At 37.5% G+C, this 16,841-nt stretch overlaps 2 protein-coding genes across 2 annotated transcripts in view; both read right to left on the bottom strand.

The window, feature by feature from the left end:
* Positions 1 to 16,611, bottom strand: part of LOC127967969 (GTPase IMAP family member 8-like) — a 33,158-nt gene extending 16,547 nt beyond the window's left edge. The window contains exons 1-2 of the mRNA XM_052568736.1: positions 16,602 to 16,611; positions 15,697 to 16,371 (exon numbers count right to left, since the gene is read on the bottom strand). Of these exons, the coding sequence (XP_052424696.1) occupies positions 15,697 to 16,371; positions 16,602 to 16,611 (685 nt within the window). The remainder of the gene's footprint in view (positions 1 to 15,696; positions 16,372 to 16,601) is intronic.
* On the bottom strand, positions 8,830 to 12,989 carry LOC127968616 (uncharacterized). The gene is made up of 3 exons (XM_052569922.1): positions 12,252 to 12,989; positions 9,308 to 9,349; positions 8,830 to 8,969 (listed from the first exon to the last, which is right to left on the bottom strand). The coding sequence occupies exons 1-3, from the start codon at positions 12,718 to 12,720 to the stop codon at positions 8,857 to 8,859; spliced, it is 624 nt and encodes a 207-aa protein (XP_052425882.1). The 5' UTR covers positions 12,721 to 12,989; the 3' UTR covers positions 8,830 to 8,856.
* Positions 16,612 to 16,841: the final 230 nt, after the last annotated feature.

The following is a 16,841-nucleotide window of genomic DNA, read 5'->3' on the forward strand; positions in this document are numbered from 1 at the left end:
CGCAAACATACACTACCATTCAAACGTTTAAGGTCAGATTTTTCATGCATTTAAAATATTTTATGCTCACCACTGCTGCGTTTATTTGATTAAAATACAGTAAAGTAGTAATATTTGAAATTACTAGGGGTGACCCGACTAAGGTTTTTCATAGTCGAAGCTGAATTTTAAAATCTTGGTGATATTTGACTGATAGTCTAATCATATGTTTGGGGGCAGAATACACCGAGTCAAGTCAGACATTCGACAGTCATAATTACTGATCTTAACACACAGGTAAAATGAACACCTCACAGACAAACAGGGTAAATAATAGTTCATTGATAGATCTTTTCTATTTCAGAGACTGAAAATCATTGATAAACCACAAGGTTTGATAAACCCCAGGACTGGACACCAGTGTTGTAAGTCATTCTGCCTCTTTATAGTTCATGTTCAGAACATATTGCAGGGGATCTCAACATTGTCTCTCAAGGTCCACTTACATGCAGCGTTTTACACCAACCTAGTGCAGTGCACCTGAACACATTAATCAAGGTCTTCAGTTTGACTAGCTATAAGTCACAAACCGGTGAGTGTGGACGTAAACTCTGGGTGTTTCACTCAGGTCCGTTGCTCAGTAGTCAGTGGTGAAGGGCTGCCTCAATCACTATTTTCTTTTTACGGTGCACTGATAATTCGCTATAAGGTAACACGTAATAGATTTTAAAACCCAAACCAATAATATATTTCAGCATAAACATATCACTAGAAAGGTAATGTCTAATCTAGTAAGCATTTCCAATTTATGAATTAAATCTTGCACATACATGTAAAATATTTATCATAATGTGCTGTAAATAGCATTAAAAGCAAGATATCAGTTTTACTGTTGTGCATTAATGTCAGTAGTGATGTTGTACAATGAGGACAGACATAGCCACCAGTGTATAGTGAGCCACAGTGCTTACCAGTACCTACATTTATGTACACAATATATTCACAACTGGGCAAACTGTGAAGCTGATTGAGACGTACACGCTGCATGACAGTGGACCTGAAGCCAAGCATAGGTCTCTGCAGGAAAGTAATGGGAGTTACCAGATCAGGGTGTTTTTAGACCATGATACCTGATTGGCTGACGTCATGGTGACGGTAGGTTTAGGGGTGGGGTTAGGTAAGGGGGGTCATTTTGATTGCATGATTTAGAAACACCCAGCAGTTTGAAAACACACACTAAGTCATAAACGCCAACTTTTACTCTGCAGAGACCTAAGACTCACCTTAAGGGCCAGAGCTGACAACCCCTGACATACTGATTAGTTGATAATCCCTCATGAAGAACGAGTACACTTTAATTAGTACATTTTGTACAAACATTGTTTTTGTATTAACTTACATTTTAGTTAATGTTTTCTTTCTCACTTTAGATGCTGGAGAAAAAACTAAAAGAGGCTAAAGCATTCAAAGTGGAAACATCTGCCGTGGCTCATTAATCCAGAATTGGGATGTAGGAAGGAGCAGAAGAAGCAGAAGACCAGAGATCAGGCAGAGATCTACTGGTGCCCCTGTGGGAACCCCATTTACCTATGTGTTCGTTAAACTAAAGATTTTCCTCACTCACCTTCATGTTGTTCCAAGCCAGACTTTTGTTCATCTTTGAAACATAAATGCTGAACTTTTTAATGAAATCTGAGAATTTTTATTTATTTATAAAATAACGCATTCACACAAGCACCATGATGCATCAGTGTTATATTGGCGTGAGAGATGGTGCTTTTGTGAAAATCCATTGGGGATTCATAATTTCTGAATAGATTATTTTTGCTGTTGTTGTTTTTTTGTGTACACAAGGCATCTGTTAAAAAAATATCTTTATTTTTGTTCTGCACAAAAGGGTGTTATGGGTTTGGGGCAACATGAGGGTAAGTAATTAATGACAGAATTTAAATTTTTGGTTGTTCTAATGTGTTAATAATTGGTCATAGTTTGTCTTGAAAAATTATATCAATACAAAAAGATGGATTAATTTGATAAGTTTATAGTAAAGACTTTTAAATTGATAAATAAAATCTAAATAAATACTACTCTTTTTGCAAGGTCTATTAAAAAAATACTGATAAATGTAATAGTTAACACAAAATATTAGGCAGCACAACTGTTTTAAACATTGATAATAATCAGAAATGTTTCTTGAGCAGCAAATCAGTATATTATAATGATTTCTGAAGATCACGTAACACTGAAGACTGGAGTAATTGTGTTAAAATTCAGTTTACAGGCATGGATTACATTTGACAATGCATCCACCTAGAAAACAATAATTTCTGTAGTTATATTTCACAATATTAATGTTTTTACGGTCCGTTTAATAAAAGGAGGCTCAAGATGTGATTAAGAATTTACATGAAATGTGTGTAATGTGTCAATATACTGTGAATTGCCTAATTTCACTAATTAGGAATATGAAAAATAATTTGCGGTTGTAATTAGGTCTGAAAAAGATGTCTTTTCACCTTTCACTTTTCAACCACATTTAAACGTAATTTGGACGTCTGCCAATGACGTCTTTTCAACGAGTTTTTGCTGGGTGGGTCCTAGATGCTTGCACTTTAGGCACGATTTGTTTAGTTTTTGAATATACTTTATACTGTTAAAATGTACATCATTAAAACAAAAAATATGAGTTCACATATCACACCTTAACACGCTTGGAAAACGTAATTAGAACTAGCTACTAAATAACTTAAAAATGCCTATCCATATACAGCTATGATTCGCGAATCCGCTTTGAACTCCCGAACTGATTCAAATGATTTGCGAACCCACTTTGAACTCCCGAACTGACTCAAATGATTCGCGAACACGATACGAACTCCGGAACTGATTCAAATGATTTGCGATCCCCAAACTGACTCAAATGATTCGCGAACCTACTTTGAACTTCCGGAATGATTCAAATGATTCGCGATCCCCGAACTGACTCAAATGATTCGCGAACCCGCTCCGAACTCCCAAACTGACTCAAATGTTTCGCGATCCCCAAACTGACTCAAATGATTGGCGATCCCGCTACGAACTCCCAAACTGACTCAAATGTTTCGCGATCCCCAAACTGACTCAAATGATTCGCGATCCCGCTACGAACTCCCGAATTGATTCAAATGATTCACGATCCCCAAACTGACTCAAATGATTCGTGAACCCGCTCCGAACTCCCAAACTGACTCAGATGTTTCGCGATCCCCAAACTGACTCAAATGATTCGCGATCCCGCTACGAACTCCCGAATTGATTCAAATAATTCACGATCCCCAAACTGACTCAAATGATTCGCGAACCCGCTTTGAACTCCCGAACTGATTCAAATGATTCGTGATCCCGGTCCGAACTCCCGAACTGATTCAAATGATTCGTGATCCCGCTCCGAACTCCCGAAGTGACTCAAATGATTTGCGATCCCCAAACTGACTCAAATGATTCTCAAATGATTCTAACTGATTTTAAGGTACGAAAAGTATGTTGTTAACAAATAAAATATAAATATTTCCATTTCGAACTGCTTTCCACGTCGAAACCTCTACGAACATAACAATGTGAGCAGATCACTCTCTCACTATTTGATTGCTCTAGTCTTTATCCACTCATCATCATCATCATCCAATCAGAACACACGAGAACTCTTTGACCACAGCTGCTCTGCTTCTAAAGCTCTTGCAGCAGCTCAACACTGGTTTTCTCTGAGGTGGTCGGATCACATCAGATTGTGGTTAATCTTGCAGATCATGACTATATGCATTCATAAGTGCATTTGAATACACCGAATAATGCAGTGAAAGAACGCACTCAAAATGCACACACGCCACGCACACTTCATCATGTAACATTTACATTAACCTAGATCCGTGCATTTGTAGGCACGATTTGTATCATTTTTGAATATAATTGATAATATTAAAAGGCACATTATTAAAACAAAAAATACGAGTTCACAGATCGCACCTAAACACGCGTGGAAAACATAATTAGTACTAGCTACTAAATTATTTAAAAATGCCTATCCATATACAGCTATGATCAGCTGTTCCTTCATATTGGCTGAGCTTTCAACGTTCCTACATTTGAAATAACGGACTTGAGCACGCAAAAGACTTATAGCCTTGTTTGCTGCTCTTTCATTTCATTCTTTGAATTTATGTGAAATTATGTAGCGCAACTAAACAATTTTGCTTTATGGATTAAAATTTTTCATCTGTTGAACACCAAACATAAACAAAAAGAAGTAATAAAATCATTGTTTGGTTCTTTAAGAATCTCCCCACCAAATGTTATGACTCGTTGTGGTTTTTTATTCAAACTGATTGATTTTCCACAAATAGCAGGTTATAAACCTGTTGAAATATCAAGACTATGGTGTAAACAACAATATTAGCCACACTGACATACGTAATACACCATAAATTCTGAATATACTAACATGAATAAAATATAAATGTCAATATTATCAGCAATATAATTAGTGTTTAAAATAAATGTCTAAATAAAGCACATATCTCTAAACACAGAAATACACAATCAATGTAAAACGCATCAAACCATTAACCCAAAATGACAAAGGTGTAAGTTGGTCTAAAGTGAATTGTAATTTTAAATCGTGACGCTGTTACTAATGTAAAGCGATTGACTACATTACCCATTCAGCACCACAAGCAGGATGTAGCTTATGTAACAGTTAAACGCTCCAAATTCAAATATTTACTAGAATATAGTCAAGGGTACTATCGAGCTGACAGCGTTAAACATGAGACTGAAAATAAGATTTTATCAACATGACCAACGTAACAATTATCAAGTATACAAACCACGCACATACATAGCGGCAGTACAGCAGTAGCGCAACAAACAAACAACCTTCAACCACAGCTCAATAGAGAGAAACAACCGCTTACCGGTGGCGCATCTCTCCTGATGAGACAACATGTCAAACCTAATACTTGCTTCCGCATATAGCCCGTGCTTAAGTACTGGATTCCGACATACAGATTTTACTGGTCCACGTTTCAACTCTTGACTGCCCATGCTTTAATCAGGTAAATTAACCTCCCACTTATTTACCTGAGTTACATTGCTGTTAAACTCCCGTGACGTAGTAAACGCTACACTCATTATTTTCATTAATTTTACAAAGTAAACAATTTGTTTGCATTTGCGCGAGCATGTTCACGCAGCATTGTCTCGCGAGTGCAGTGCACGTTTTTGAATTCCAACGGTCGAGAAGAGATTGATCCTGGTCTGCTAATTTAAATTGATGTTCTGACGGAAATATTGTTGTGGTAAGTCGGATACATTTTTTACAAATAAAATCAAACCTCACTTCTTCAGCTAGGATTTTTCTTCACTGGATCATCTGCGGCGCCGGTGTTCTCGCAGACTGGCGACCTCGAGCCGCCCACTTCACGTTTTCGGTAAGCTTCTCAGTAAATCTCCTGCCGCCATCCATTTGCACGCTCAAGTTCGTTATTTCCAATGTAGGCGCGAGGTATGCATGCACATCATGGTTGCTTAGCAACGGCAGACGCCTCAGGGGCGCAAATGGCCAGAGCAGACACGACCAGAGCAGTGTCCCTTGGCTGAAGTGAGCGACTTTGTCTCTTTTGTCGGATCAGAGGATGAGCCGCTTGATGACTCCATGTCACTCGCGGTTTCTGAAATGGAAGATTTGGCCAGTGATTCTGACCCCGTCCACATGCCTTCACTAGAGGCCATCAACGCTAAAGCTGGGATGGATGCCAAGCTTTTTCGCATCCTCTCCAAAGCTGGCGAGAAACCTGATTTAGAGTGGGCTCCGCCTGAAGAGCCAATACACAGCAGGCTGGACGAGTGGTACCTGCCAGAATGCCTTCAGGCCCCCCACCAGTGCTCTTCCCCGCTCTTCCCTGAAGTTCACGATGAGCTGACTGAAGTTGTGGCGTACCCCCTACTCGGCCCGCTTACGCACTTCCACTTCTGCAGCTCTCACTTCAGTCAATGGCTCTCAGGAGAAGGGCTATGAGCAAATGCTGCCCCTGGACAAGGACATGGCTGCTTACCTTTTTTTTCTTTCATTTGGACTCGAAACGTTTGGACTTGAACTCAAACCTCTTTGAACTCGGTCTTGACTCTGTCTCAACTAGTCTTGGACTTGACTTCTACTTGACAAAGCTGGACTTGACTACAGCTCTAGTTGACGCTATCAATCTTTGTTACTCCTCTATGGGCATTGAGTGACCCATAGGACTAAGAGCCCACTCCACTAGAGGGATGGCCTCTTCACAGGCTTGGTCTGGTGTCTCTATCAAGGACATCTGTGAGGCGGCTGGCTGGTCCTCGCCGTCTGGCGGGCTTTGGCGTGCTGCATCACCACAGGCTCGTGCAGCTACACAGCACTGTCATTGGTTTAAAAAGTCTAACAGATTAAACAATTGCAATGCCGTTGCACTGCGTTATTGAAAAAAGGCTTCAGTATCAAGGAAAAAGGAGCTTTTCCCCATACACAGTACTGATTCCATATCTCATGGAAGCGAGGTTACGTTCGTAACGGAGTATGTTGTGTGTTTACATAGGCTAGTAAAAGATTTAGAAAAAATTGTGGAACGGAAAAATGCGTTCGGTGTGAAAAATTGCGAAAGAGCAAATGCCACATTAAGTTGTGAATTGAGAATCATTCGTGCATCCCGTAGCCTATTTCCAATTCAAAACTTCAAAATACGACATTTTGAATTATATGTAGATACCTAAGTGGATCTTATATATGTCCAAAATATGGGTTTAGAGCCTGTGTTTCCCCGGAAGGCTTCCAAAATTTCAAGAGGGCTATGATTGATTTGCGGCAGCTGGATGTAATAATCACATGCCAATGTGCATTTAGTTTAAACTCGAAGTAGATTGGTCTGTCTAAGAGAGATCCCAATTTGTCGGTCATCTGACACGACATGTCCATTCCCTCCTTCACGGAACAAGGGTTACCATATGTAACTGAGACATTACCTCTAAAAGTGATCCGCTTGAAATATTTGGTTGCACTTTATGGTCTATTTAGAAATGCTGGCCTGAGTTTGTGGATATACTGTAATATGTGGATATAATAATATTGTAAACCCACAGAGAGAATCTGACTATAGAGTTTGAGTTTCTCTTTCACCATTTATGTCCTCGACCAAATTACTGAACCTCATGTTGCGTCGGGATGTTTGTTCTTGTGTACTGTTAATCACTTCAGATCAGGCTAAAAAAAGATGGATAACTACTCATGAAGACTAAATTGATAGAAAAGTTTCTTAACACTGATACAGAATCTCATATAAATAAATAAAAACAGGTACATTGTCTATTGGCAATAGTGTAGTGATGTCTTCTGTCAAAGTGCTGAATTTGTTAAAACATTTGAAACCGATGCAAATTATGCTTGGGCACATCTTTCATATTTGCAGAACAACCGTAAAAGCAGCCGTTTATTAAAGCAGTTTGCTCTCTTTGTTCCTCCTGTAAACAGTCCCACATCACAATCTTTCCAGCATCCTTGTGTGTTTTTCCATATACAGATCAGAATTTATACAGTACTTGTGATCAAGTAAAAATAAAAGGGTATAATCAGATTAATATCAGAGTCTTTATTTTTTGCAATTCAAGGGGACAGACAAATCATAATCAAAAATACTTCTTCAGAGGAACATTACAACAGGTAGAGTACCTGGAGTAGAATGAAAGTAAATTAAATTGACAATAACTGCTCTTTGATCACTAAGGCTCTGGTTCAGAAATACTTTGTATGAATAAAATGTGCATTTGAATGCTTAAATGTCATGTACTGTACATTTTTGATCATTCATTATATTGATGTCCACGTGTTGGATCAGATAATTCTATTAGAAGGTAGATGTAGAATCTGATATACAAGTTCAGCAAAACCACAGAGCACCTGAAGTCTTTTGTTTACTTGTATTTCTTGTTTTACACTAAGACCTTTTACTTTGTTTCTACAGTTAACAGTTCCAGGGAGCCGATAATCATCAGTTAAACATCATATTCAATTCGAGTTTATTTGTATAGTGCCCTTCACAGTATGAACAGCTGCAAAGCAACTTTACAAAATATTACGTTTCTACAATATATTTAGTAATAGATTCTCAGTGGTGACTGTTAAAGTGTTATTTACAAAAAATCTCATTGTGTGTTTTTCCTTATACAAACCAGAACTTCTGGTTATTATCACGGTCAACAGCACAACGATCTGGTGAATTGTTTCTTTTAATTCAACAGAAAAAAATGATACTACAAACTTACAGCTCAAACAGCAACAAGCTTTATTAACAGCACTTCTGATAAAAGAGGTCTTGGTTTGTCTGTATAAAATGGTTAATTTAATGAAGTGACTTTATCAGTACTGAAAGTCATGTGAGAACCGGTTATTGCGTGAGTTAATGAATGCATGTGAAAGATAAATATTTATCTGATTTCTCAGTACGTTACCTGAACTCTTGGCATAACCACACAGGGTGTGTGTATTAAAACATATTTACACACAGTGCTCTCTCTATTTTAGTTAATAGTGAAATGAGTCAAAAATATTAATATATCTTCCTTCTCTTTGACCTGATCCCTGATTCTGGATCTTGTATTTTATCAATAGTATGTTGAACATATTGATTGTAGTTCTGTAGCCATCTCTCAACAGCATCCACTGACTGTTGCCTCTTCTCAGCCTGAGATAGATCTGGAAATGACATTATTAATAAAGAAAAACGTGATTATATTTTGATAATAAATGTTTATATTAAGTAGGTGACTTTTCTCCATTGAACTCAATCACTTGATCAATTTGGTGTAAAACGGGTTGATCTACTCACCAATTAATGATTTAATGTCCTGTAAACTTTCTCGAACACCATCTATGATGATAGTTTCCCATCTGATGAACTCTCTCTCCAGAAGAGTTTTAATTGGCTCAGACACTGAAAAACATAATATTAATGTTCACACCACAGAAATCTGCAGAGTATCAGTAAGACGTCTGAGGATGCCCACCGCAGACTGTTCAATCATCCACTTTTGATTTTGTACAGTTTTCGAGGATTATGAATCCACTCCATTCATAAAACTCCACACAACTGCTGATCGACATACACACGTTAACTAAAAATATTGGCTAATTTGATTTGTTTTCAGCCACCAATAAAAGTGTAGTACTCTCAACTCTAATTAGCATGTTTACACTTTTGATTCCCAAGAACCGACACATTGCCATTTCAGTGTGATCATATTTCTTAAGACATAAAAAAATCCCACTTACTGCTGTCCTGCTGAAGTGGGTCATCGGGAGGTTTATCGTCATCTACAAAATGAAACACCATTTTGAAAATGTAAATTGGTGAAATATATTTAGAGACTAGAATAAAATTGCTTGAGAAAGCAGTTTAAAGCTTGAAGTTCAAAGTAGTTTTAAAATCTTGAAGTTTGAATTAGTAGTAGTTTCAACAATTCAAAGCTTTAGGATCTATAAGATGGATAGAAATATTAAAAAGATTATATAGAACAAATAGATAACATTTGAAAGAATATTGGATAGAATGGAAACTTAACTGAGTCTAGATGGATTCCAGCTTAAAGGGATAATTCACCCAAAAATGAAAATTATGTCATTAATAACTCGCCCTCATGTCGTTCCAAACACGTACTGTAAGACCTTCGTTTATCTTTGGAACACAGTTTAAGATATTTTATATTTAGAGCTCTCAGTTGCTCCATTGAAGCTGTGTGTACGGTCTACTGTCCATGTCCAGAAAGGTAAGAAAAACATCATCAAAGTAGTCCATGTGACATCAGAGGGTCAGTAAGAATTGGTTGAAACATCGAAAAAAAAAATATATATATTTTTTTTAAATTCCAAGGACAAATGCTATTTGTTCAGAGATTTGTATTTTTTTACGTTTTCAGTCCCTCCCCAACCAACCCAGAATGAAAATACATTTTGGTCCAAAAATAGCAAAAACTATGACTTTATTCAGCAATGTCTTTTCTTCCATGTCTGTTGTGAGAGAGAGTTCAAAACACAGCAGTTTGTGATATCCGGTTCGCGAACAAATTGCTCGATGTAACCAGATCTTTTTGAACCAGTTCACCAAATCGAACGGAGTCGTTTAAAACTGTTGAATAAAAATACGTAAAACTACAATTGTTACTACACATTTTTTAATTGCAGTAAAATTTACAAATGTAAAACTATACCTAAACTACATTTTGTTGATAAATTATATTCATATGACATTTAATTTTATATATAAAATGCAATATAGATCATCAACTGTGTAAAATGTAAAATTTTACAATTGTCATTGCCATAATCAGTCAGCTCTTAAGTAGCCATAGTTAGTTCTAAGTTAGCCTTAATTAGTCCTAAGTTAGCCGTAGTTAGTTCTTAGTTAGCCGTAGTTAGTTCTTAGTTAGCTGTTGTTAGTCCTTAGTTAGCCATATTTAGTTCTTAATTAGCCATAGTTAGTCCTAAGTTAGCCAAAGTTAGTCCTAAGTTAGCCATAGTTAGTACTAAATTAGCCAAAGTTAGTCCTAAGTTAGCCATAGTTAGTTCTAAGTTAGTCTTAGTTAGCTGTTGTTACTCCTTATTTAGCCAGTTAGTTCTTAATTAGCCATAGTTAGTCCTAAGTTAGCCATAGTTAGTCCTAAGTTAGCCATAGTTAGTCCTAAGTTAGTCATAGTTAGTTCTTAGTTAGCTGTTGTTACTCCTTATTTAGCCAGTTAGTTCTTAATTAGCCATAGTTAGTCCTAAGTTAGCCATAGTTAGTCCTAAATTAGCCATAGTTAGTCCTAAGTTAGTCATAGTTAGTTCTTAGTTAGCCATAATTAGTCCTAAGTTAGTCATAGTTAGTTCTTAGTTAGCTGTTGTTACTCCTTAGTTAGCCATAGTTAGTTCCAAGTAAGCCTTAGTTAGTTGGCTTTAGTTAGTTCTTGTCAACGACTGCATTAACAAACACAGAGCAGCATCCACACCGTTTCTGCTCAAAAATGAAAGAGTCCACAGAACTCATTTGCACTCATTTAATTTGACATTTCTCTCTCTCCGCACTCCCGCCCACCAGCCTTGCATTCCCACAGATCCTCACATTATATCAGGCGCATCTGACAGAAAGGGCCTATGTGGGGTGAGTAGGTTTGTTACTGGATCGTCTGCAGTGTGGGCATGCATTAAAACGGTACACAGCAGGACAGGACGAGCGATCGGGTGTCTTAATCCACTTACCCACAATGCATTTCTCACATTCAGTGAGTGCTTGCTACATTCAAGAGCTAGAGTCTGATTCTCATATTGCACATCGAAACGCATTAATCCACAAATGACATAAGCTGTTAACTTTTTTAATGTGGCTGACATTCCCTCTGAGTTAAAACAAACCAATATCCCGGAGTAATTCATTTACGCAAACAGTACACTGACTGAACTGCTGTGAAGAGAGAACTGAAGATGAACACCGAGCCGAGCCAGATAACGAAAGAAAGATTGACTTGTTCTCATGTCAAGAACTGGTTGCATCGGTTTTCGGATCACCAGTAGTGATGGGAAGTTTGGTTCTTTTCCACGAACCGGTTCTTCTGGACATTTCGATTCAATAAACTGGTTGAAGAAAATGGTTCACCGGTTCTTTTGTGCTCGACGTAATGATGTCATTGGCGATGATTGCCCTTGATTCAAGAACTCTCTCTCACAACAGACACGTAAGAGAAGACAATGCGAATAAAGTCGTCATTTTTTTTCTATTTTTGGACCAAAATGTATTTTTGATGCTTCAAAAAATTCTAACTGACCCTCTGATGTCACATGGACTACTTTGATGATGTTTTTCTTACCTTTCTGGACATGGACAGTATACCGTACTTACATTTTCAATATTGGGACTGAGAGCTCTCAGACTAAATCTAAAATATCTTAAACTGTGTTCCGAAGATAAACGGAGGTGTCACGGGTTTGGAACGACATGAGGGTGAGTTATTAATGACATAATTTTCCTTTTTCAATGAACTAACCCTTTACGTTTTATCAATTAGAAAAGATGTAGCATACCAAATCAGTCCAGTGTGAGAGCCTGACCCAAGTTTAATGATTGTAGCTTTAAAGTGAGGCGACCAAAGAAGAGGACTTTTAAGTTAAAATGGCATTTATGCAAGTTGATTACCTCAAGCCAACACATGTATACCTGATGACACAAAGGTGAGTAAAAACTTACAGTTAGGACGAGAATTCATACTCCGAGAATCCTCAAGGATTAGACAATCTTCCATGATCTGCTCATATAAGTTTTGTATCTTCTTTCTTATCTCTTCAGCTTTTATTTTAAACGCCAATTCAAGAAAGTTGCAGACATCCTTCAGTCTGATCTGAATATTCTGATCCTCCTCTGTGTTATTTCTCTGATGGCTCGTTTCTGATTCACAGTTTTTCTGTGTGTTGACATGGAACAAACAGTTTTCTTCCACCATCTCATCAATCTTCTGGAGCAGCTCTGTGACTTGATCTCGATTGTTCTTGTCTGTGTTGTCAAAGAGGTGATATCTGTTCCTGCATTTCTCAATCAGCCACTGAAGAGCTTCACCTTCACTCTCAATGTGCTGCTCGATTGAGATGTTTTTAAATCTATCGCCCCACGTGAACAAAACTATTGTGTGTCTCCAGATGTCGTATCCCAGGATAGACATACATTGTTCAGTGATCCTCTTTTGTTCTTCCTGAAATGCTGTATCTGCTGGAATCACAAGCAGTATGGCATGAGGGGGCTTCTCACATGATGAAACACTTCCTATGATCGCAGATCTAATGAAATCTGGGTTGAATTCAGATGTGAAGTACTTCCACCAGCCTGGAGTGTCCAAAACCGTAATCTTCCTTCCTGTGGCAAATTCATCTCGGTTCAAGATGTTTCCAGCTGAACTCTTTCCACAATGAACCCATCCCAGCAAAACAACTCTGATCTCCTCAAGACGACGCACATATGCTGAAATAAAAGGACAGTTGTGATGAAAAACTAAAGGATCTGCATCTTTGAGCCTCTTTAAACCTAACGTTCACCAGTTTTAGTGCTAGTGCAGGGGTCCATTTTTAGCTTGTTTAGCTCCTGCCTGGAATAACACACTTGCCAATTTTATAGTAATCCTGAAGACCTTGATTAACTTGTTCAGATTAGTTTGATTAGGGATGGAGCTAAACTCAGGAAAATGGATCTTGAGGTCCAGGGTTGAGGACCCCTGGGGTAGTGGATGGTGTTTTTATTTAGAAAAATGAAATAAAGGATTTAAGGGGATTTAATGGGGAAAAAGGAAAAAGAAAAAGAACAGTGATAAAATAACAAACTAATAATAATAAATTTGAACTATTTGCAAATACCTCATGCTTTTAATGTGAAACTAACCACAGCTAGACAGAATTTCTTCTCAAACCTTATAAACAGTAACTTAACACTCATACTCTTTTTGCCAATGTTGAGAGACTGACAAACCCCCCAAGTCAGATTCCCACTGATATGCTCTCAGACAGCAAATGCAATGAGTTTGCTTCCTTCTTTTCTGAGAAGATCATCAATATCAGGAAGGCGATTAGCACATCCTCAAGTAATGCAGAGGTCAGACAGATTAGGCCACAATATCAAAAAGATACTATGTCTATTTTTGAAGCAATTGATAGCAAAATTCTGGAAGACATAGTGCAGCAACTAAAATCATCAACCTGTTGTCTTGACACACTTCCCACATCTTTTTTCAAAAGTGTGCTTAACTGCTTAAAAGCAGATCTCTTAGAAGTGGTGAATGCCTCACTTCTTTCTGGGACATTTCCAAACTCCCTAAAAACTGCAGTTGTTAAGCCCCTCCTGAAAAAGACCAATCTTGATAACACAATTTTGAGCAATTTCAGACCAATATCTAATCTTCCTTTTTATAGGCAAAATTATAGAAAAGGTAGTTTTTAATCAGCTGAACAAATACTTAAACTCAAATGGATACCTGGACAATTTTCAATCTGGTTTCCGACCGCATCACAGCACCGAGACAGCACTCATTATGATAATAAATGATATTCGCTTAAATTGTGACTCTGGCAAAATATCGGTGCTGTTATTGCTAGATCTCAGTGCTGCGTTTGACACTGTCGAACATAACATACTACTAGAGAGACCGGAAAACTGGGTTGGGCTTTCTGGGATGGTACTCAAATGCTTCAGGTCATACTTAGAAGGGGGAGGCTATTATGTGAGAATAGGAGAGCATAAGTCTGAGTGGACGTCCATAACATGCGGAGTCCCACAAGGCTCAATTCTTGCACCGCTCTTGTTTAGCCTGTATATGCTCCCACTAAGTCAAATAATATGCTGATGATACCCAGATTTACCTAGCCTTATCTCCAAATGACTACAGCCCCATTGACTCCCTCTGCCAATGCATTGATGAAATTAACTATCTTCAGTTAAATAAGGAAAAAACTGAAGTCATTGCATTTGGAAACAAAGATGAAGTGTTCAAGGTGAATGCATACCTTGACTCTAGGGGTCAAACACTATTGTACTATTGGACTATTGTAATGGACTCCTCACCGGCCTTCCCAAAAAGACCATTAGACAGCTGCAGCTCATCCAGAACACTGCTGCCAGGATTCTGACTAGAACCAGAAAATCTGAGCATATCACACCAGTCCTTGGGTCCTTACACTGGCTTCCAGTTACATTTAGGATTGATTTTAAAGTACATTTACTCATATATAAGTCACTAAATGACCTAGGACCGAAATATATTGCAGATATGTTCACTGAATATAAACCTAACAGAGCACTCAGATCATTAGGATCAAGTCAGTTAGAAATACCAAGGGTTCACACAAAACAAGGAGAGTCCGCCTTTAGTTACTATGCTGCCCGCAGCTGGAATCAGCTTCCAGAAGAGATCAGATGTGCTAAAACACTAGTCACATTTAAATCTAGACTCAAAACCCATCTTTTTAGCTGTGCATTTATTGAATGAGCACTGTGCAATGTCCGAACAGATTGCACTATATTTTCACTGTTTATTTTATTTTTTATGTAAAATCATTTTCTAACTGTTTTTAAATTAATTTTAAGTAAATGTTTTAATCATTTTAAAAGTTATTTAGTTTTGTTATTATTTCACTTTATGATTATTTTACTTTCTTTTATGTAAAGCACTTTAAATTACCATTGTGTACGAAATGTGCGATATAAATAAACTTGCCTTGCCTAATAATATTTTAATTTTATAGTATGCACACATTTACTTATATTCCAGTCACACAGATGCTTTGAAAATGGGGAAAAAACACTGATTAATGTGGAAAATGCAAGGTCTCAAGAAATGGTTTTTTTAATAGTTAGTGTTTTTAAAACTCCATGCATGAAATACATTATCAAAGATCAAAAGATTTGTTGTGTGTTTACATAGGCTAGGAATCATTTGTGCATCTTATAGCCTATTTCCAATTCAAAACTTCGAAATTTGAAAAAGTCAAGTAGTTTGCCTCTCTGGATATTAACCTACTCTGGATTATTTGACAGGCACTATTAGACCACTGAGGCGGACCACCCTAAACTTTTACTTTTAAAACTTTTTGTCATCCTTTCGCTTGTCAAAATTCACAGAACAACCGTAAATGGATCCACACCTTTATCTTACCTTTTTCTTGAACTTTTGACCGTTTCTCCTGTACTCTGGATTTTCTAGAATTTGCTCTGGTCTGAAATTCCTCCCACTGCTCGTTGACTTCCTTTACTTTCTTCAGATCGATGTCAAAGTGCTTGCCGTTATTCTTCCGAACAATTCCTTCCGTTTTCTTGAACAGTTCTTTGACTTGGGTTCGGTCGTGATGGTTTGAATTATTAAAAACATGATATTTATTTTCACATTTTTCAATAAGCCGCTTGAGAGCCGACCCGTCCTTCTGAATATTCTGCTCTATGTCTTCTGGTTTCATTAAATCTCCTCTTGTGAAGATGACGAGGGTGTGAGTCCAGACATTGGGACCCAGCAGCTCCACATAATCCTCCAAAAACTTCCCATCAGTGTCAGTAAATGCAGAATCAGCCTGAATCACGATCAGAACCACATGAGGTCCAGGTGAAATCAGAGAAATCCTGCGAACCAGCTGCTGTTTGGAGAGTTTGGATAATTCACTCAGATTGAAGGTTTTCCACAAGTCAGGAGTTTCAACAAGACTGAGTCTCCTGCCATCAATAATCCCTTCTCTCTTTACATCTTCATCTCCTTCAGCTTCTGTTCTGGTTTCCAGTATAGTGTTGATCACAGAGGTTTTCCCACAGTGATGTTTTCCAATCAGCACTGCTCTCAACTCTGTGACAAAATGAAAAGAAAATTAAATATTAGGCCATTTAAATAATAGATGCAAATATATCATCTAATGTTGTGTTTATCACTAAGGCTTTGTCAGATTGGATGGTACAAGACAAAGGACTAAACAGTTTTGATTTCTGTTTTTTTTTTTTTTTTACAGTAAAGCATACATTTCATATCAATCCAAAGCAAATAATTTGATATCTTAACAAACTGTCTGTAAACTTTACCTTCTTCCATCGTTCCTGCATATGTTTCTGTTTTGTTATCAAAATAACGTTAAAAAAGTGCAGGTATAGAAAATCAAACTATAATTTAGAAAAATTTAAATAAAATAATAATCTGAAGTGACATAAAAGCCAATATAAATATACAAATCTTCCAAACCGACACCCAGGACGAATACAGCTTCACTTCAACTTGACGCTCAAAAACAAAACACACCTTAAACCCTTATCTGAAACCAGAAT

This window comes from Carassius gibelio, chromosome B11, assembly GCF_023724105.1.
Source record: "Carassius gibelio isolate Cgi1373 ecotype wild population from Czech Republic chromosome B11, carGib1.2-hapl.c, whole genome shotgun sequence".
Classification (NCBI taxonomy): domain Eukaryota; kingdom Metazoa; phylum Chordata; class Actinopteri; order Cypriniformes; family Cyprinidae; genus Carassius; species Carassius gibelio.